The sequence below is a fragment of the Taeniopygia guttata genome, chromosome 14, assembly GCF_048771995.1.
Source record: "Taeniopygia guttata chromosome 14, bTaeGut7.mat, whole genome shotgun sequence".
NCBI lineage: Eukaryota > Metazoa > Chordata > Aves > Passeriformes > Estrildidae > Taeniopygia > Taeniopygia guttata.
In genome coordinates this window covers 12,286,380-12,308,984 of record NC_133039.1, presented here as the reverse complement: position 1 = coordinate 12,308,984, position 22,605 = coordinate 12,286,380, and the positions used below count along the sequence as shown (strand labels likewise).

The following is a 22,605-nucleotide window of genomic DNA, read 5'->3' as shown; positions in this document are numbered from 1 at the left end:
ACTCTTAGAACTATGCAGGGTGTTGTTCCTCATACTTCTGTGGAATTTCTGCAGTGGGAGTGAATAGACAGAATTATGACCAGTTACATGTTGGTGTTGAATGAGAGGAGTCCAGTTGATGCTGAGGTTACAGAACACAGAGAAACTTCCATAAAGCCAGTTCAGGGACCCACGTGGTCCAGGGAGTCAGCAGTGAATGTGTGGGAAGTCTCTGAATGCCAAGAGCATTTTTCAGTCCAATTAGCAAAATAATATCTGATCTCTTTTGGTGACAAGGAGGAACCCTGGCAGCATATGAGACTGAGATGTCTGAGTGTCAGCTTATGTTAAATGCTTTATCTTTTAAGGAAAGGGCTTGCAACTAGAGCACCTGGAGTCTAACTCCAAAAGGGCAGTACTCCCAAGTTTAAATATTTAATGCTTGTTTTTCAGCTTTCATCTGTTTGCTTATTTGTTTGCTTGCAGCTGACTAGTATTGCAGGAATTGTCTAGGAAGGATTGAGGGGAGGACACATGGGAGGAAAATGACACAAAATTCTGGGCTTGAATTAGGCTCTCCAGTAGCAAGTTGGCTTTCCAACTCCATAATAAAGTTCAAGGTAGCAATATTTTTGTCTTGCTGTCTCCTATGAGACAGGTGTAGGAGACTTGTGGCAATATAAAGCACAATACTAAACTGTTCAGTGATTGATTTGGACAGTTCAGTATCCAACATGGTTGTTAGGGCAAAATTAGCTACAGCAGTGAAATACCTAAAGTAAAAGACTGCAGACTGTCGAGCTCTTCCCTGTGAACCCAGATGTGTGATTGAGCCTGGAAAGGTTTAAAAAGGAGGGGAATTCTATCCTTCCATTTAGAGTTTTCTGTCACATTTCCAATGCTGTGCAAATCTGTCAATGGCATTTACATTCTTTCTTCCCAGCTGGGGTATATTGCACATTGAAGACAGAGATTTTCAGAGAGAAAGTTACAGCATTCTTCCATGGAGTTTTTGCAGGAAGATGGATGGTTCTGTCCAGAGATCCACTGTGAGCAATTTTTAATGGCAATTTTTGCAGCTTAATAATTGCACAATTAGACCACAGACCTGTCAGTATGTAAAGCCATTTTAAAAAGGTAGGAAGCTGGCATTCTGTGTAATAACAGGTATCAATGCAGATTTTTTTTTTTTTGTTTTTTTTTTTTTTTTACGCAGAGTGTTGTGGCTTCAGCTTTTACCACAGAGTATCACTGGGATTATTTCAAGCAATCAAACTATCAGATAGCTCTTCTCAGTTTGTTACAGAATAATTTGTTTTCCATTGACAAAAACATATGGAAAGCTTTATTTCCATTGATGTAAGCAATCGTTAATAATGGGGACAAGTATTGAATTATTCTGGATACATCAGATCTTCCAGGTGTAACTTACAACAGGCATATTTCAGAAAGAACTGGGTTTCAGATAGTATCTACAATCTCAAAAATCCACTAGCTTTAAATATCTCAGACTGCAGGGAAAACAATGATCAGGCTAAAAAAGGAGCACAAAATGCAACTTTACCTGAGCATTAATGCATTGTATTTGATGATAACAAAAAGTACCCAAAATGCTTATCACTGGTCTTTCTAAAGGGTTAAAGTATTTGCAGCCTAAACCTGCATTATGCAAAGTAGTTTATTAATTTACATGTATTTCTATGTGATAGCAGGTCAGTGAGGCATATTTCTCTAATCTACTGTGCATAATAAGTGTATGAAATATCTATTCCACAGTGTCTTTGGACTTCACAGTAACAGTCCCATTTTGAAATACTGTGGTTAATCTAAAACTATACAGCTGAACAGAAAAACAAAACCAGTCCCAAATATGAATAAACGATTTGCTACTTAATATGTCAGTGTTTTTTGTCAGGTTGATAACATTAGGCTCAGCTGCATTCAATTCTAAACCCTGCAATATTTGAAGCCTGATATTGTGCCTCACTAAATTTAATACATGGACCTCAGTAATAGAGGAAATCACTTTAGCACTTGGCAGTTTGTAATGCTGTATAAAATTGACTGCCCTGCAAACACAATAGTGATAATAAAAATTGTGGTCAGTAGGGGGGTGTAATGCATTTTCCAGCCTCAGCAAAGGTCCAGAAGAGATTTATTGAGATTTTGCTGTTTGGGTGAGGATCAATAGAGCTTCGTTAATAATTTGTTCGAAGGGCACCCTTCAGGGATATGACATTTTACTTTAAAACTTTGATAATTTCGAAAGCATGCCTGGTGATAACAATGTCAAGTCCCTGTGTTTTGTGGGCATGGATTTTTGCATTCAGCTTATGGGAGCATTTACTTTCCGAGCAATTACATTTGAAATCATTCAATATATGAAGCAGGCCAGTATTGATAACAAGATTCCACCTTTTCTAAAACAACTCTTCAGAAAGAATCCCAAACACATTCTCAAGTCCTCCATCTTGTCTGTTGTTTTTCTTCTGTAAGCAGAGAACATTTAAATGTCAGTCTGTGATCTCTTGGTGGTACATAATTTTCATGAATGATCTGGAGCTACACTCTTGTTTTCATGACTGTAGGATTAGGTTTCATGAGAACTTTCCCCTTTACCTTCCTAGTGCTGGCAGGACTGCATAATAACTATTAGGTTGGCTTAGATATCTGTACTTTTGCATTTTCCTAAAAGAAACTTCACTTTCTGGGCTAAGCAAGCCTTCCTTTTCTGTCAGAAACTTTTGATGGACACTGCTGTTTGTAAGGAAACAAAAATTTGTCATCACTTGGCAGTTGGAACACAGGGACAGGGTCTAGCAGAAGGATTTATTTCCAATGAGCATGCACAAAGTAAGATTTATGACTTTTGCAGCTCTGATGACGTTCCTTACACAGTTGCTGAGCTACAGCAAATTAAAGGATCCAGGAATACTGAGGGGTGTGTTTGTGTAATGAGAGAAAAGAGACAGAAGCAATAAGAAGATAATTAAGGTAACAACTTGTGAAAAATTAAAGTGTTTCTGTCTTTCATTTTTGAATCTCTGAGCATAAACTTTGTAGTTGTTAATTTAATTGCTGATGTTCTCTGTATCCCTGAAGAATATTAAGGATTAATCATCTGGTTCATTCCAACAAGAGATAAGGCCTAAGTGAATTGAAATTTTACCAATTTAACCCTCTCTCCCTTCTAATATGACATGATTAACATTCTTCAATTAACAACACATAATTATTCTAAAGGCCTCATTGCACTTACTCCATTTTTCAGTTTCAGGTTGCCCTTTGTAGGTATTTCAAAACTGAATGGAAGGCAGGCTATATTTTTGTTCTGTATTATCAGTCACTTAAGTTCAGCCAAAGAATTGAGATTTTTAACTTTTACTTCTTTTGCTCTTTTTCCCCTAATGATCTCTATGTGCATGTCCTGAAAATCAGTTCTGATTAGCAGAACATTTTCTTGAAGGCCTCTCTTAAAGGACAGCCAAGTATTTATTTTCCAACCTTTGCCAATCTGAATAAATTTCCTTAATTATTTGTGGCAGAATACTGATTTACAACACTAGCCATTTCATTGAGCCCTAGAATGCAGAGCTTTTCATTTAAATATACTACATAATATATTGGGGTTTTTTTTTTAATAAAAGGTAATGACATTATTTACATTCCAGGACTTTTGTTTTGAGCAACACTCAGTAAAAATGCAGCTCTTTTATGCAACCTGCTATTTACTGAAGTGCTTTCCAGCATCTTTCACTGGGTAAATAGTACAGAGTTGCTTTGTGTCTTGTGGATAATGAAGCTGATGTTGGTGGGGAATCATTAATTTGTGGTAAAATAAGACAAAACAAACCTAGATAGGAAGAAAATACATTTGTTTTCCTTCTGAAAGCAAGAAGGTAAGTGAAGTTTACTGATTTGTAGAGTTATAGTTCTACAATTGTAGATGTATAGCACTAAACATGAAAACATTGCTGTTTTTCAACTTTTAAAAGGAAAATGGTGTTGCTTCCCTACCTAGTGCTTAAAGCATTCCATATTTTTTTTTTCCTATTTAAGGCTTGTGAACATTTAAATACCAATTATTTTCAATTCCAGTTTTAATGGAGCAGATGAATGATAGCCATGACTATTCCTGCTGTATTTGTCAGGGTTCTGTGCTGGGAAAATCTGGGATATTTCATGTTAGGGACATGATGAGTCCATTGTAAGACTGGACCTCTCCAGGTGTCAGTATATCCCCAGGTACAACCTGAAGTGACAATGTTTTCTCCTGCACATCAAACAAAACTGCATTAGGGGAGAAATTAATCACATTAATGTTCTTGCATGCATTAAATTTGCAGGACTTTATTGAAAACTACTAAAATCAACTATGATATACAGGACTACAGAAGGGGAAGAAGTCTAACTTGCTAGAAAATGCAATCAAGGATGATTGAAATATGGATATATGATCAGGGCGACAGTTGTGTGTGTGTGTACATATATATATGTTTATTTATAAATACATTTACATGTACTAACTTAAAAGATATCCAGGTTTTTCTCTTTCAGAAACAAACAAAACATCAGCTTCTTTACATTAGTAGAAAGAAGACTGACATTTTTAGGGAACTAAAATGTGCTATCTTTTCATGGCTCAGAAAAATTGCTCCCCAACAATTAAACATAGTTGTTATTTTTTTGTTTCTAGAAGTTCATGTTCACCTGATGATTGTGACAGGTGGGGAAAGGATGCCCACAGACAGCAATGGTTCTCTCCACTGCTGCATTTTTAAAAACGTGTCAGGGCTGAATTGTTTGAAATTTTGCTCAAGAGGAAAAATACTACCAGTGGAACAATCAGCAAGTGAAATGACTTCGACCCCAGGCACTACCTGTCTTTGCAAATTTCTGCCCTGGGTCCCTCCTTCCAGCAGGCAGGCAGGAGTCTTGGAATATTAATGTTAAATGTGAGGAATGCCTTGGACACTGTGGTTCCTGCACCCGTGCATGCAGTTGTGCTCCCTGAGGTCAGGGATGCTCAGGGAGCTGGGCTGAGGAGCACAGCCTGAGCTCTGGTAGTATTCCAGGAAATATTCCAATCAGGATGGCAATTAACACCTGTACAGGCAGCACCTAATTCCCTTTCCTCTGCAATGGATGCAGCAAAACAAGAAGCAAACTTTTTTTCCTATTTTTTTTCATCTACGTTCTGCATTGGTCATTACTGTGGGGTTCAGCACCTGATCACCCCTTCTTTAGAAGCATTGATGAGTGACACTTCCTAAAATAAGCACAGAACTTGTGCCAGTAAATCCCCTCTGGAAGTTTCAAAACCTTTTTCAGGATTTTTCCTTCAACCAAATCTGCTTCTTTTGAATTAGCAAAGGAGTTCCATTTCTCAGTGAAAGTGAAAACAATTCTTTTGTTTAATCAAAGAATGGCAAACAAAGAGGTTTGACTCATTTTGACAGCTGGGATATGCAGGATGTGACCCTAGCCAAGGCAGTGATAATTGTATTTAAAAATCAGCCAGCATTACAGAAGTAACTAGGATGAAAGAGAGATCTTATTTAAAATAAATTAATATGAAGAATGAAACATGAATTAGGGACTTCCATCACTGTTCTGCAACAGAAACCACATGAGCACTGGTGATGTGCACGGGGAGAAATAACTTCAGAGGAGAATAACTCCTGATTTTTTTGGTGTGTTTTGTTTATTTGTTCCATAGTTGGGTATAGTTTCAGGTTTATCAAAGAAAAGCCGTAGGAAGACCACTAAATCACAGACTTAATTGCAGTTTCTTCCTCTGTCAGCTTTTGGGGAGCCAGGTGCTCTGTGGTGTGAGCAATGCTGAATGTACTCATTAGCAAGACAGCTGAGGGGAGCATCCCAGGGGGCTGCTCCTGGCCTGCAGCCCCCACCAACACCTACAGCCTCAGATCTATGGCATCCTTAGGTATTTTACACTTTATTTTACCTCTCACAACAGGCCCTAGCCTTTCCTGGTTACTGCCGTGCTGTGTTACTCTAATGCATGAAGGCAACTGCTTTGCTCTGGGAGGACTGCTGAAAATTTTCATCATAGAAGCAGACTCTGAGGTCTGGTTTAATTTATTCTGAGAAACTCTACAGAGAAATCTACTAGTTAGTGGAAAAAAAAAAAACAAACAGTTATTGTATGCTCTGTAATGTATTGTGTGCTGGGGGAAAAGAGGGGAAAATCCAGCACTGTTCAACTGTTTGGCTACTTGAAAAAATATGAGCAAAGAGAAAACAAAATAGACAACTGAATCTGTAGTTCCTTGAGATAAAAGACACTTATATTGTTCTGTACTTTTGTCAGCAAACATCCTCAGATTTAGTCACTTTATTTCAGCTGAAACGATTTCTGCAGCATCACAAAGTCGTATTAGGCTCCTGGACATTGGTATGCTTATTTGTGGGGTAAAAATAAGCACAAGAGTGGACTATTGAGCTGAATGACAGGTTGTCAAACCCTTAACAATTCAGGGTTTCTGCAGCCACTGCCCTCTCCTGCTGCACTGTGGAGGGAACATCGTGTGACCATGGAACAGGATGCAAGGAGAGGATCCTCCTCAGCCTCCAGATGTAAATCCTGCACAATCCATCACCTGTAGAGCTGTTTGTGATGGCATTCCAGGGTGAATGGAATGGACTTTCATGATAAGTTTTGGTACTAGGACAATTTATTGCTGAAGTTTAGAATGTACTGAAAAAAAAGGTGCTGTGCTTGGCTCAAATTCATGTTTGATTTGGATGGGCAAGTGCAACTTGTGTTGGCATCTACCCAAGGGACAGGAAATACTTGAACAGCAAATCCAGGTGAATGCAGAGAATTTATCTGTGTCTTTCACTGGTTCTCTTTCTCTGGGTTTACCTTTGTTTCCTTATTTAGTTATTTATCAGTACAATGCTCTTGCTTAGGAACATCCGTGTTCTCCAGGTAAATCCTGAAGCCTGTATTTGTTACATTTAATTGCAGTTAATGATGCACTTAAATTTTCAGGTGTGCAGTGGCTCTGATTTCCTCTATGCAGGCAGACTCCCACTGACCTGGAATACTTCTGCAGTAGGGCTGCAAAGGCAGTATAATTCAAAGTAAGATAAAGCTTCTGACATACAGAATTTAAGTAAATCCCAGGTTTACTTCTTTTTTTGATGCCTATGAGCTGTGACCCATCCACGTGCTCCTAAATTTCAAGGGTTTGGTGTTGATTTGGTGATAAATTATCCATTCTAGGTGTTTTTCCTTTCTTTTGTCACTGACAAGACACACTAAGTATGGTACCTTGCTGCTGGTAGATTTACACTTTGATACCCAAACAAAAAGCGACTGATGATAGCTACAAAAACTGACTGATTTCACAGGTGAAGTGTAAAAACTCACTTATACATTGTGGCTTGTCAGAAGCGTGTGGCAAGCAGACTGGAAAATATGACATTCCTTCTCTAGCTTCTTTCTCTAAGGATGATTTCATATGCAACTTAGAGAAAAAAAAACCCAAACAAACAGGAAATAATATATTTTTAATTAAAATAACAATTCAAATTTTATTTGAATTAACAAATAACTCAGTGTGAGTATGGTAATTAAGTTGCAGGTGTCTTTTAAAAGTCTGAATTATAAAGGTTTGTTCTTACTTTCTTATGTATCACTGGGTAATTTATCCATTAGTATTTCTCTCTGTAAATGTCCAGGAGAAAGCAGGGTCAGTATTTTCAAATAGTTGTTTCTAGTAGCATGAGTCTTGCAGTTCTAGGATACTCAGTTTCAGAGGTGTGGCTATGTGTTGAATATATTGCATTTAATTTTGAAGCATTTTTCACCATTTTTAAATTAGCAAGAGCAGAGTAAATGTCTGTAACCTCTGTTTTGGTCTATAACAATTTACTGAATGATATGCAGATTAATGAAACTTAATTAGCAAGTGAAAAACTGTGTTATCATTACTTTGTGGAAAATGCTGGTTAACAGATGACAAGTGTGTCTGTACTAAGTTAAGCTGCTGTTGACTTTTTTCTTTTGAAATCATTCAGAAATTCGGTTTTGCACTGACAAAAGGACAGAGAGGTGAAACTCAGATTTTCATCACCAGTTGTTTGCAGGATGTTTGGCTGCACAAGAAGCTGGGCCAAAGCGGGGATTGCTGGTGCTGCCTGTGCTCCCAAGGCACGGCTTCACACTAAAGGTGACCAGGAAAGGACTCAGGCTCTCCCTCATTAGCTACAAACGTTCACCTTTTGAAAGATTGAACAAATGTTCATTATTTCAAAATATTGGCTTGAACACAAAGGCTGGCTCTTGAATTTCACATGCCAGGGACAACAAGGACTGGCCAGTTCAGTTCTGCCCCAGCCCCAGCAGGGCACTTCAGTAACCACTTTGGCAGAAAAATGAAGTTGAAGTGTCAGTAAAGAATGCTGTTAAATCTAACAAAGCCTTTTAGACTGTGGGAGCCACTCCAGGTCGTTCACATTTACACAGATTCCTTGTTGGTTAGGCTGTGGAGCAAGAAAGCTTTGAGGTAAGGATAATTTCTGCGTTAAATGCACACTGCTTGCTACATTTAATTACATCAAAGATCACTAAATTTCCCTCTAGTAATTAATATGCATTTCTAGAGCAGTTTATGTCTTGCATAAAGCAGCAGTGCCTATAGTCCAAAAACATTTCAGCTGACCAGCAATGCAGATAAATACATAAAACCTGGAATGGGAAAAAAGTATGAAAATAAAGAGCCTTCTGTGAGGAGAAAATATAGCACAATAGTCAATTCTACCCTTGCAGAATTATCTTTTTTTCCCACTGACCATGGTAACTGATATTTTGGGTAGAAATTGAGGTCTGCAGTTCTGGATTTTGAATCTAGTGTGTGTAAGGTTTTATTTTGTTTGTTTGTGAGGCTTGTTTGTTGGTTGGTTTTGTGGGTTTTTTGTTTTTGTTTTTAAACCAATTCAGGTATAGAATTCTGTATTTACATTTTGCCAGGGCTTGTTATACTTTCATAAGAGTTTCAAAGTCATCAAGGCTAAGAAACAGCAATTTTGTACTCATGGCAGTTTCTAGATTTTTCAGTGTGATAGGCAACCAGCATTGTGAAATATGACATCGTGATGATATCAGAGAAAAATCAGGACATTTTTTTATCACATGTGATTGAGTTACCAAATGAATGGTATCACTGCATGAATATGTTGCAGTATCACCAGGCTAATTAACAAGAAAGAAGAGGAAATCCACACCAGAGGGATTAAATACTACAGAAGAAGTAGCAAAAGACATTTGAAATAGGAATGCTATAGGAACATCACCTTACTGTTGCTGTTATCTTATTTATAGGTATATGTCCAAGAATGCTACATTATAAACAATGTGGATAAAAGTTGTACTCTGTGGCAGTATAACTGAAGCAATATAATTTAATTAAGTCTTTTGGTTTGTGTTGTGCTGTGTTTGAATTGAGTATCTCACTAGCATTGCACTGTTGTTCAGGGTGATCACATCCCTGCAGTGATAAAATAGCTGCAGAATTATTCACTTGTCTAAATCTGCTTTTATTAAGTGTTTAAATGTTTTGCTTTTATCTGCAAAATCCAGAGTTAGGTACCTGCATGCATTGAACAATGCATTATCAGAACACACAAAAATGGATGTAACAGTGTCAGTTGTGTTTAATATCAGCATAAATAAAAGTGTCCCAAATCCTACCCCGATAGCTTAGAGAGGAATTAGGAACATTTGATGTCTGTGGTAAATTCAGAGCTAAGAATTTGGGATAGAAGGCTTTATTTAGTCTTTCAAAGGGTTCTTTTTGAGGTACAGCCACTGGATTCCAAGTCAGTAATCCAGAGATGCCTCTTTCTGCCTTGCACTGTGGTTTTGAGATGTCTCCTCTTGAACAGATCGTGCAGAGCAGCCCACAGGTTTTCTTTTGAGGGGCAGGGGACAACGTTTATAACTTATTTAAGTTCACATCATTTGAAAAAGGTACACTGTGTGCTTTTAACTGTCTAATTCGCTGTCAAAGAATAATATTGATGTCAAAAACTTGCACAGTTCAAAATCCATTTGATAAACATGGAAAACAAGTTACGATGCATTATTTAAGCAGAAGTGATTGAAAGAGATCAGTGCAGGTAAAAGCATCACAGGGAAGTCCATTATATTGTTGCCTTATTTCTCACTCTCCAAACTTTCCAAGCCTTAGGCAGAATTTTGGGACACTTTTATTTGATGAAACACAGTACAGTTGCTGATGTGTTATGTCCCTGTGTGTGGCAGTGCATGACTGAAGGGTGTTTATCACATATTACTTGCAGACAAACCAGATGAAGAAACTTGAGCTCAGGGAAATGCTGCCTATTTCTGGTACACCTTTCTATACAGGGAGAGTCCCCATCCAAAAGGGAAACACTGGGGTATCTTGTAGCATCATCATGGTGATGCTCTGATTTGGTCTGGAAAAGTTTAGGCAAATCAGAGGTGCAGCTTTATGTTTAACTTCAAAAATACAAGCTATCAAGCACAGATTCCACATCCTGCTGCATCACCCTCTTTAATCTGTTTGAAACAATCTGCCTTCCAGAAATTTAAGGGCAAAGAGGGAGAGAACCTGATTTGGTCCCAAAACAGGAGTCATTAACCTTGAGCACTGAGTCACTGAACTTGTGGTGAGCAATGCTGCTTCATCTCCTCTAATCTAACAGATTCTGTCTTGGCAGTCTCTGGTGGTGATTTCCCCAGACACCAATGAAGCCATGGAGAATAGCATTAAAAAAAACCAAAAAAAAACAAAAGAGAGAGAGAGAGATAAGGTAGAAAATAAAGGAAGCGAATCTTGTATTGCTGATATGCACAGCTTTTACATCTCATACTAGGTCATTTTAACACACACCAAAATATCTGACCCACAGGTGATGAATTAGGAACAGATTCAAGGATCAGCTTCATTATTCTGAAATGCAGTAAGTGTTTATTCCAGCTGTGCTGGTGAGTGCTAATAAATATATAAAAGAGCCACTATTGTGGGAAGATAATTTGAACAGCAAGCAGTTTGTTACACAGGAAAGACATGCACACTGATATATATATATTTACACTAGGTGGTATGGATTTCTAAACATATGTGGGGCCTTTATTTCAGAACGATTTCTGAGAATACTGAATGTGGTCTCTAGATCAAGGCTGCATAGGAGGAAAAATAGCTTTCCAGTGAAAATCACCAGTCCTCAAAAATAAAATGTATATTAAAATGTTTAATGCTACAAGTATCTTTTGTTCACAGTCAAAATATCTTGACTTTTTAAACAGGGGGAGAAGTCTCAGAGTGTTCAAAAATAGTGTGTTTAGTGCATAGTGTGTTCCTGCTTTACCTGCAGAAGGTATTATTCTGGCAAACTGTGTGTGCATGAGGTCATGCAATGATACAGCTTGTTTAGACCTGGCTGCAAGCAGAGGAATTCAAACCACGTCCTTGCATTCAGTATTATTATAGTTGATTATTCACTAAATATTCAGAGGCTTCAGTGTCATTAAGAGCATATAACCAAAATGACATGGGCAGTATTATCCTCATCAGTGCAGGTTAATGAAAGGAAACTCATCTGGGTTAATGAAAGGAAACTCATCTGATCATCCTTCCAGGAGTCTCAGGCACTGCAGAGCTTTTCCTCATGCATATGTAGAGTGTGACAGGCAGCTCTGAGCAGCTCTGGGCTTGGGGATGCAAGCAGGACCATATGCTGAGTCATTAAATACATTCCTAGGACAAACTCAGTCACTGGGAACATGTGTAGTACAAGATACCATTTCAATTTGAAAATGAATTTTGGGTAAACAGAAGGTTCTATTCCATGCACAGCGTTATAATGTGGAATCAAAAGGAATTTTGTGCAAAAACTGCTAGATGGTATATCCAGAGTACTTGCACATTGTGGTTTTGTTAGGGGCGGTGGAGTTGTGCTGAATGAAGGAGCCCAGGAGAGCATCAGGTGGCAGCTGATGGCAGAGGGCTCAAAAGAATTCTGCATCTTACCATCAATATTGTTATCATCATTATCATCAGATCATGCACCTGATCTGGAGTAAGAACACAAATTTATTTATGCTTCTCCATTAAGGATGTGTGTCTTTAGAAACATCTTTCTTACTTGAAGGAAAATGTTGTGGGGATAAACGCTCACCCTTTGCCCTATCCTGTGTTAAAATTTAATTACTCTTTTTGTTCTTTTAACACATGCATTTTAAGCACAGGGAATATATTTATGTTCTCTGAAAGGCAGACTCATCTAGAAGTTCTCTCAATATTCTTGTCACAGTCAAGTACCACTGGAAGAAATTAAATTTAATCAGTATTTTACATGAAATTTATCAGCATTTCAACATAATAAGCCATATTCCCTATTAAAGTTAGACTTTTTTTCTATCCCATTATTCAAGCCAAGACTGTTCACAGGGAATTTTAATTTTCAGAACTTGCATGAAATTTAAGTAGGCAACAACACCTTTCTTTCACTCTCTGTGGCTGAAAGTGACGCAACGGTGACTCATGTTTTACGTCATTTACACTTATAGAACAATTACATCAACTTAAACTTTGATACTAATGAATTATATAACTTAATAGAGATGTCTACATTATTTTATGAAAAACATTGCCAAAGCTGGATTTTTATTATCTGCATCTTGAATAATGATGCTTATTTAGTGCTCTCATCTAATGATACACATTAATTTTTCTTTGTGTTAGTGCATGTAGGCTTAGGAATTCAAAGGGGTTTTTTTAATAAAATAAGTAAAACCCCAGTTCTCTTAGGGTTTGGTAGGCAAACAATGAGATAAAGCAATGCTTTAAAATTACTCAAATGCTTTTTCTTTGCTTTGGCTATTCTGAAATTTCCTATAACTGTTTTTTCCTCTCCAAAGCAATTGAAAGGATTTGGTCAGTCTCAAGCATCTGTTTAAATATTTCCTAGTGGCAAGGTCCAAACTCGGCTGAGCTCTTTTGGCTGGAGGTGGACAATGATGTGATGCTGGAAAATGTCCCTTAGGTTGGTACCCGTGGCTGCCAATGGAAGGAGTTAACCTTGCTCTGTAGATTTGGGGTTCTCTTGCATACACAAATCCATTTGTTCTAGGATTCTATCACTTATTATACAGTATTTCATAGTTTTGTGCATAAAAGGCACTGCAATTTTCTGTTCCTTCCAGAGCCAGTGTCCTACAACACCCAGGGATTTGCCCACTGCTAAATTTTTAACGTCCTTTTATCTTGGTTTGAACAGACAGGTGTCTGCTAAGGAAGGCAGGAGCTCCTCTTGAAATGGAAAATGTAAACCCCCTCCCTCTGAATTGTTATAATTTTGAAATTAGGAGGTGTTGCACTATGATACGAAATAACTCACGCATTCACACTAAGATCAAAAAAGTAAAAGGAAGTAACTTTTATTTCTGACCTCATAATATGTAGAATTCCAAAAGTGACAATGGATTGGAGGATAATATAGCTACTGCTCTAACTATACTGGTTAAACCAATAGTCTATCAATTCTTTCCTCCCACAAAGAACAATGCAAAACAATCATTATTTATATGAACAGAGTGTGAGACCTCTAATAGAAATATGTAGATATCAGAAGGTATAGAAAACTTTTAAAAGAACTTTAAAACTTTTAAAAGAACAGGGTGACAATAAGACGCTCAGACAAAGATATGGGAGTAGGAATAACAGTTCTTTATTAGGAAAAATAAAAATAAAAATGCAGTAATACAAAACAGCACTGGCAGAGTCAGAACATGACCTGTGGGTCAGGGAGGTGGCAGCAGCCCCATCCCAGGGTGGCTCAGCCCTCCTGCAGTGCCAGCTGTGCTTCTGCTGGAGCAGGATCCTGCATAAGGGGGGAGTTTTCCTCTGGAGCTCCAGGGCTGGGGGAGATGGGCCTGGGCTCCTCTGGGAATGCAGTGGGGAAAAAGCTGCTCCTCTGGGAATGCAGTGGGCAAAGGCTGCTGTGGTGTCCCAAAATCTAAGATTGTATCCAGGTAGGAATGCTCGGCTCCTCCCCTGGGCAGAGCATCTCCCCATGGATGATGGAATTTTCTCAGCCATGCAGGGACACTCAGTGGCCATGAACAGAAGATAATTAATAATTAATGGCCCATGAACAGCAGAGATCTCCTGGAGGGAGGATTGGCTGTGGGAGGGATAAAGAAAATGCCCAATGAACAGAGGAGAACTGCCCCATCTCTAACAGATGGGAATAGAATATACACCCCCAGCCACATCTTGCATTTGCAACTAAGACACCTTTATCTCAAGCAGGTGCTACCATTATTCTGTGTGATAAAACAGCTTAAAAAGTAAAATGTAGAAATGGTTTTGTTTTTTTTTTCCTAGAATTATGTATAAATTTTATTTTCTGATGATTCAGAATAAGCCATAAGCTTCCTACAAATCAGTTCCCTGGGCAAAGCTGGAAACAGCAGAGGAATAAGCCATGTTGATGTTCCACTGCTGCCAATATGAGTCGATAGATCATTGTCTTGGTTTTCCAATATTAAAGCCATGCTGCTGTTTTGTGATGTACCTGTTGCCTGGGAAGAAAGGAGATGACTTTTTATTTAAGTAGGTTAATAGGTCCCATGGTTTCCAGAGCTGAGGTTGTTTGGATTTGGGTGGTGAACTTATAAAGGCTTCCTTGTTCCAGCAGCACAGCAGGCAGACAGGCTCTCCCAGTGGCACTGACATTTGCTGTAACTTGTGTGTGTGTCTATCTTACAACTTCAGTGGTCTGCTCACCAGAGAGTTCAGCTCTGCCAAAACAGCACTCTAGGTTTGATTGGAAGGCTTGAGTTATTATGGATATGCATTTGCTTGGCTGAAGGTAAAAATCTAACGAGAAGCAGAGAGGGCTGTGTATATGTGTATCTATAAAAATTATATCTGAGAATTTTGCTGCTTTATCTGGGAAAATCATGTTTGCCTTCAAAGGCCATGTGAAAGCTGACCTTGTGTTTACATGCACAGCCTGTGTGATCTCTTTCTTTCATGATGAAGGATAGTAGGTTTTATTCTAAATGATATAAACTATGCTCAAATTCTTAGCTAAATGCATACAAAATGTGTGCTAAGCTTGTTTTAAAAATAGGGGAAATGTTCTGCATTTTTTACATGTGCTGTGTGCGTAATGTGAGACAAAATTTAGCCACAGGTGTGTGAGCATCCAGATTTGTCATTGCTTGCAGGTGTTTTCTTATGTTGCTACTCTGTATCTTTATCTGATGCATTGGTATTGGATGATTTAAGTGACCATGAATTATTTCTTTTATATACAAAAAGCTCAGTCAAGTGCTGGACATTTTTGAAACAATGATAATAATATCTTCTATGTGTACTTGCAGAAATAGAATCTTGGGAATGATTTGAAAAAGTATTTGAGAGAGAAACTCAGTTTGTGTGTACAAATTGTAAATTGCTTCTGACTAGAGTTTTGCTATAGTGAGATTCATTAATGTTTGGAGAAAATGAAATGTCAATATTAAGGTACAGAAAAGCTTTCTTATGAAAACTTGGACTTTCTAATATTTAAGTGATGATGTTGTGAGGTTTTTTTACTCTTTTATTCTCTGATTTGTTTTAGAACCTTGGCTGTGTCTGCATTAAATTCCTTTACAATAAAATTAAACCTTCAGTTTTTTCTATTAGAATGTTTTAGGGTAGTGTTTGGACCGAAAAAATAGTTTAAAAGTTGCTAAAAACCAGTGTCAAAATTGCTTCTGCTACATTCTGGATTTAACATAATGCCCTTAATGAGATTTTTTTAACTTTCAGTCAGCCCTGAAGTAGTCAGGCAGTTGAACTAGATGATCATTGTAGGTTCCTTCCCACTGAATTATTCTGTTCTGTTCCCTGCCAGACATTCTGTTTTGCTTATTTTTACTGTTATTGCAGAGGAACAAGTGTGCTGTGTAAGCTGAGCAAGACCGGTCAGCAGCAACTTGAACGTTAAACTGTAGAAAAATATCTTTGCACCATTCTAATGGTTTTACTGCTGCTTATTGCAGTTTATCCCATTAACAAACGGTGGATGTTCCTCTGAGTGGAGCTACTTTGAGGTTCTAAAATAAAACCAGACACCTCTCGCTTGCTGGCCAAGCAAAGAAAGCCAGAATAAAATAAGAAAATAATGTTTTTTTTTATTTTCTGAAAACAAAGCAACAATTCTTTAAATGTTTCATAAAGAAGAGCGTCATAATTGATTCTAAAATAAACCAAATCAATGAGTTGAGAACATAGAAGCTGTGTACAAGGGTGTTTAAACCTTGAGGAAGTGTAAAACTTCCTCTGTCCATTTTTTAAGGATCTGTGACAACAAGAGGACTGTCACATGTTTTCAACTCTCTCTCTGCTCCATCCCTATCAGTATCATATTCAGAAAGCTCTGAAGCTGGTTTAGATCTAAGTCTCCAGATTTCTTGTCAGCCTGTCTGGAAAGCAGCAAAGGTTGAGGGAGCATTTAAAATAATCCATCTCTGGCTGACAGGTGAATAAAGAAGAGATTGCATGAGTAGAGAAAGGGGTAGACTAAAGGAGAGCTGTAATATGGCACTTGGGAAGGGAGGGGAAGGGATAGACAGGATGAGGAGGAAAGCAAGGAGGGAATAAAAGCAAAATGAGAAAGGCTATGTCAGATTTAAGACTAGAAAATATAGCAGGAGGACAGCAAATGTTACAGGGGGAATGTAGGGAAATGTCTGTTGAAAGAAAGAAGTAGGAAGTGTTAGAGTTTTCCTTGAATCTCCCTGCTGAAAGAATGGAAATGATGCAGAAGGTCTGCACACACAAAAAGCTGGAGCTGCTGCAGCTGCATCCTGTCCCCAAATTCCCCTTGTGAGTGAGCACTGGGGAGTGAAGAGGATGGAGAAGGGAGAAGGGCATTACTTCTTTAATGAGGGAGAAAATGTTTTCTGGAAATCCTGACTTCTACCTCACCTTCATGTGTCAAACTTTGTGTTTCTGCTATTCTCCAGGGAGCTTTCACAGAGTTTTGCTTCTGTATAATACCTGTTCTCTTTATTAATTCTGTAAGCTGAATGGTAAAAATTGGAAAATGAGATGATGGGAATAATATCTTAATTATTTAATGTGCATTTGCTGTGTATACACTTGCTATTCTTTATTTCAGAAAATTAGGAACATTATTTTTAGAAGAATGGGCATGAGTGACTCTTGTTAATATGGGTATTTTTTGCCATATCCTTAGAGTTGATACTGTGCTTTGAAAAAGTCGCATCTCCACATTACAGTACTGCTGAATTTGGAGGTATTCAGGCAGCTCTGCCACACTTGGGTCTGTGTTGTTAGTGTGTCACAATTCTCTACCTTAAAAACCCCATAAAACAATGGTTTGTCTCTTTCTGCTGGTTCTGAGCTATGCTTGCTCACATTCTTTTTCAGCATAGTTGTCCAGGGGACTTCAAATCAAACTCATATTTTCAGCATGGTTTTTGGGAGTTGTTTTGGTTTTGTTTTTTTAAGCTACATTAAAAATGTGCAGTTGTTTAAATCATCACAAATTTCCTCTGACATACTTTGCACGTGCTTTTTTTTATGAGTTTGTATATGACAATGCTTGCTTATGGAATGCCATGCTGGGTTATATTTAGATTTGAAAGTCTGTCCTAGCACAAATTTTGTTCTGCTAAAAGGCACTGGTGAAAAAAGGGACACTTTCAAATGAGAATATTAGCATCCAAGAACCAGTATTGCATATTTTAATTTAGAGTGGATAAAGGATATTTTCTTTTCTTCTGTACTTTGAAAATTAAAATCCCTTGGAATATTTTAGAACATTAACTGTGGTTAAGGGATTAAATGAAGCAAAATGGTTTGGTGTGTGTTGAATCAATCAGAATTAAAGTTCATTTATAAGTGACAGATTTTTTATACACAGAAACTTTCTTTTGGTATGTCTGGTGTAAATGACTCTTCTTTTTAATATGCCATGTTACCTGTGTTTAATGAAGTGATTTAGGTGTGCTGAGTGAGTTATTTGTGAATTTCAATTCTAAACAGAATGAAAATTGCTTTTCAGGAGTTCAGTATAGCGGGCTGAGCTTTCCCAAGATGAGCTAGGTGGCAGAATTGACTAAGAAAGTGGTGCTCAGTTATTCCTTCAGCTCTGAATGCCAGTTTGCTCACTGAATCATGTAAAGTGCAGTCCATTTTAACTTTATACCTTACTAAGAGGAATTATCTGTTTATATCAAATGCATTTTGTAATATTTTATGCAGAATACCTCGGAGCAGATGTATGCTAATTTCCAAAATGCTACAGGCTCTCAGTGAGCTGGGAAAATGCATCTTGTTTTGCAAATCCAATATGGTTATTTAACAGTTCTGTGATACAATTATTTTTCATGTATATTACACAATGCAAGGTCTACAGAAGGATTCTGCTGATAGCATATTTCCCTGAGGTTCTCTGCTCTGCCTTCCCTACTTTGCCTGCTTTATACACTCAATTTTTACTGAGGATGAAGGTGAAGAGTGGATAGGAAAACAGGGATGACAGATGTTTGTCATTATTGTTTAATGCTCTGTTCTTGGATTCTAAGATGGAGTGTGTGGTGTTAAAACAGAGAAAGAACATGATTTTAACTTAGGTATTATAGACTCAATGGCCTTAAGTACAAATATGTAGCTATTAAATACAAAGTAGTGGGTCACTAGTTGTTTTGAATATCAGTGGAAGAAGATATGTCTCCTATGAAGTTTTTCTCCATCATTGTTACAATTGTTACACTCTGATCCAGGAAAAAAAAAAATCATAATTCCCTTCAGGTTAATTATTTTTTTTCACATAGCCTAAAGTGGACTCTGGTTTTATTATATTAGAAGGTGAATCAAAAAACATATTCTGGCTTCCTCTTCCCTTTCTGCTTTTTTTCCCCTTTTTCCCCTCTTTTTTTCCTCCTTTTCCCCCCTCTTTTTTCCCTTCTCCCCCCCCCCCCACTTTCCCCCCCCCCCCGTTTTTTCCCCTTTCCCCCTCTTTCCCCCCCCCCCCCTTTTTCCCCTTTCCCCCCCTTTTTTCCCCATTTTCCCTTCCCCTTCCTTTTCCCTTTTTCCCACCTCACTCCCATCTTTCCCCCTCACCCCTGTGATGCAGTAGTGCAGCTGTCTCAGGAGGGCTGAGTGTGCACAGCTGGGAACCAGGAACTCCTGGAATTCTTACCTCTGCTGCTCAGTTGTTTCATTTGATTGCATTTGTTAAGTCACTCAGATCCTGACACGTTTTCCTTTCCGTGAAGTGGCTGATAACAGGTGGTGATGATGATGGGTGGTGGCAACAGTCACTGTCACTGTGCTGGGTCATTAATCTCTGCTCTGGGCCTGCCTGGTGTGCTCAGTGCATTGTGAGTGTTCATAAATCCCACTGGTGGTGAGATCATTCCAGAACACCAGCTCCAGCCCATGACAGCAAACAGGGTAAGGAAGAAATAAATATGATAATTAAAAGAAAGTTATGCTCATAGGTGCTGGTAGACCAGAACGTGTATTGTTCCTCATCCAGAGTCTTTGCATTCATTTGCAAATATTCATTCTGCTACTGAAGTAATGCAGGGTGTTTAATGGAATTCACTCTCCAATAAAGTGGAAACAATATTGAATCTATTAATCTGAGTTATTCCAAGAAAGGATCTTGCTTTCCTAGCCTGCTAGGAAACAATTGTTACCCAGCTCACTTTGGGTATAATCTCCATTAGTCAATATGTGCTTTTGAGGTTGAATTTGCAGCTGTACTTACTTTATTTTGTTCCTGCTTTAAAAGTAGTGCTGTATTTGTGTTGCTTCTGTCCTGTACAGTATCCTTTTTGAACACAGAGCTTCTCTATGATTGTGACCCAGTTATGTTGAGTTTACTAGCATGGTTAATAAGAATATCAATAATAATTCAGTCTTCTTTTGTAGTTATTAGTGGTGGCCTATTATAATTTTCCTTGACAGCACATATGGGGGGTGATAAAGTAACTAATAAAAGTGCCATGTGGAGCATAGGTCCACTTTTATTTTTGAACCACTATTTCTTTCATCTGACTCAAAATTCATGTGCAAGGTTCAAAATCATTTTATGTGTGATTTTGGCTTCTGCTGATGGTTTCTGATCCGTAAATGTTGTGTGACAACGGTATTCTGTGACTTAATCAGCTTCATTATTTCAGTCACCATTCTATAGATACAAATTAGGTTGTCCAAACCCTATTCTCTTTTTGAGTCTTGTTACTAGTTCTTTAATTGAAATTAAAAGTAAGTATAAACTTCACAATAGTTCTTGTGGCCTATGTGGATTATCTTCTTTCTTTCCTCTGCTGGTCAGAAGTTTAAGCAAGCCCTGAGGTGGCTTTTTAATCCTGTCTTCACAAAGGATGGGATTCATCCTGCAGCCTTTTGCTTAAACTGGCTTTTCCCAGTGTCTGCCTGCTTTAGGAGAAAAACTGCAACTCTGCTGGTTGGAGAACTTCAGCAACACCAGGCTGACCTTGGAGGAAGGTGAGAGAAGGGACATCCATTCTGTGAGTCCCATTTATCCTATCTCCTCTTATGGAAAGGGATCTTTGTAGTTGTGTTACTCCACATTAAAATGATGTTAACTTTTACCCCTAACCCTCATCTGGTAGATCTGATACTTTATGATGTCTCAAGTGAAAAAAGTTGGCACAGTACACCCCCATTGTGTTTGTAGAATCTCAGCCTTTTATCTTAATCAGAAGATAGCTGTGTTATTATCAGCATGTTAATGCTGGTTTTCTGAGACTGCTGCTCTATTACTTCTCTCTCCTTCCATAATCCAGTAAATCTCAATTTCTTGAATCAATCTTCCTATGTATGAATGCCTTTACTGTGTACTTTTAAAATTCTGGTAGTACAGGCAGCTGTATGGGTGTGCAACCACCACATCAATGAGAAATGTTCATCTTCACTGTAAATACTCATCACATATTTGTTGCAGTGTAAGAATCTTAATGAACAAACTCTGCCAGGCTCTAACCTACTCCTCACTGTTGTCTTCTCAACCACACCTGGCTGGGTTTAGTTGAATCACTTGTGGCAGGACAGAATCAAGGATTTTTCAGTGAAATTTCTTGTGAAGGTGGAAGTGCATTTCCAGGTTTACAAGAAGAAGTTCTTGGAATTTGAATATTTTCTCCTTTTGCTCCCAATTTGTTTGTCCTCCTTAGTTTTGCTGCTTGGGTGTAGGACCTTGTGCTTGGAAACTTCCATCCAGCTGAATAGAGTTAGAATTCCAGAAAAAGCTAAATAGGTACATGGCAAACATTCTCACTGGATTCAAGGTATGATTTTTTTTTTCTTTTGTGATCAACCATAGCCCAGGCAAAGCTTCCTTGAGGAAATAACATCTGGTCTTGTGAAGAGAAGGGAATAGTAGTGGGTGTCCAACTCTTCCATTTTATCAAGGTTTTCAACCCATCCTACCCTATGATTCTTACAGCCTTATTGGTGCAAGCTGGAATGGATAAAAGGTTGATAAATCAGCTGGCTGCTGAATTTACAGGGCTGTGATGGGTGGTTCAGAGTTCACGTGGTGGCTCCTTAGTGGCCATGTGCCTCAGGGTTTGTCTCAGAGGGAGTGAGGAAGCACCACGGGTAGTGCAAGACAGGTCTGCCCTTCAGAGGGGCTTGGATAAGCAGGATATGAAAGGGAAATAGAATCATAAAGTGGTTGTGGTGAGAACAGACCTCTGGATGTGCTCTGGTGCCACCCCAGTGCTGGGCAGGGACCCCCAGATCTGGCTGCCCAGGACTGTGCCCAGCTGGCTTTTGGGGGTGTCCAGGGTGGAGATGTCCCAGCTGGAACATCCCCAGGGGCTGCCAGGGCTCAGCACCCTCCCAGAGGAGCAGCTCCAGGTGCTCTGAGGGACCCTCCTGCCTGCCTCAGCTCCTCTCACAGCACACTGGGAACACCCTGGCTCAGTCTTCTCACCCTCTTCAGGCTTTTGTGTGCACTGACACCCCCTGAACCTGCTCTTCTTGGGGCACACCCCTGAACCTGCTCTTCTTGGGGCATCCCCCTGAACCTGCTCTTCTTGGGGCTGAACCAGCCCAGGTCCCTCAGCCCTCCCTCACAAGAGACACGTGCCAGTCCCTTAATCATCTAAATGGGCCTTTGTTAGACTCTCTTCAGTGTGTCAGTGCCTCTCACGTACTGGGGATATTAATCAACATTGCTAAATACCCATACTGTAATTTTTTCCACCTCTGATTTCTTTAGCATACATTGGGCATTTTAGAATAGAGGATTCTTCAATGAATATTTCAAAACTGTAGAATTGTGGGTCAAGTTGCTTTTTGTTTTTACTTTGCGTTCCCTTCTTTGGCACAGAGCCAGGATATTCACAGTTAATAGTGCATTATATATATGATGATTGCTCTGTCCTCTTTATAGAAAGATGCCTAAAGAAAAGACCAAAGTTGTTGATGGAGATTGTGGATTGGACCTAAGTGACCTGAGGTGTAGGACTGTGCTGCCAGCCATGCAAACCTGTAACCAGTAATCCTTAAATGGTAATTTTTGCAGAGACAAAAGCTTTGAGATAAA

General features: G+C 38.7%; 1 protein-coding gene across 48 annotated transcripts in view; it reads left to right on the top strand.

Moving 5' to 3' along the window:
* RBFOX1 (RNA binding fox-1 homolog 1) overlaps positions 1–22,605 on the top strand; it is a 1,140,648-nt gene that overhangs the window by 809,547 nt on the left and 308,496 nt on the right. Inside the window, exon 6 of one of the 48 annotated variants that reach the window (XM_072935892.1) lies at positions 20,365–20,496. The exons of the other annotated variants lie outside the window; for them this stretch is intronic. Within the exon in view, the coding sequence (XP_072791993.1) occupies positions 20,365–20,496 (132 nt within the window). The remainder of the gene's footprint in view (positions 1–20,364; positions 20,497–22,605) is intronic. 48 annotated transcript variants of the gene reach the window in all.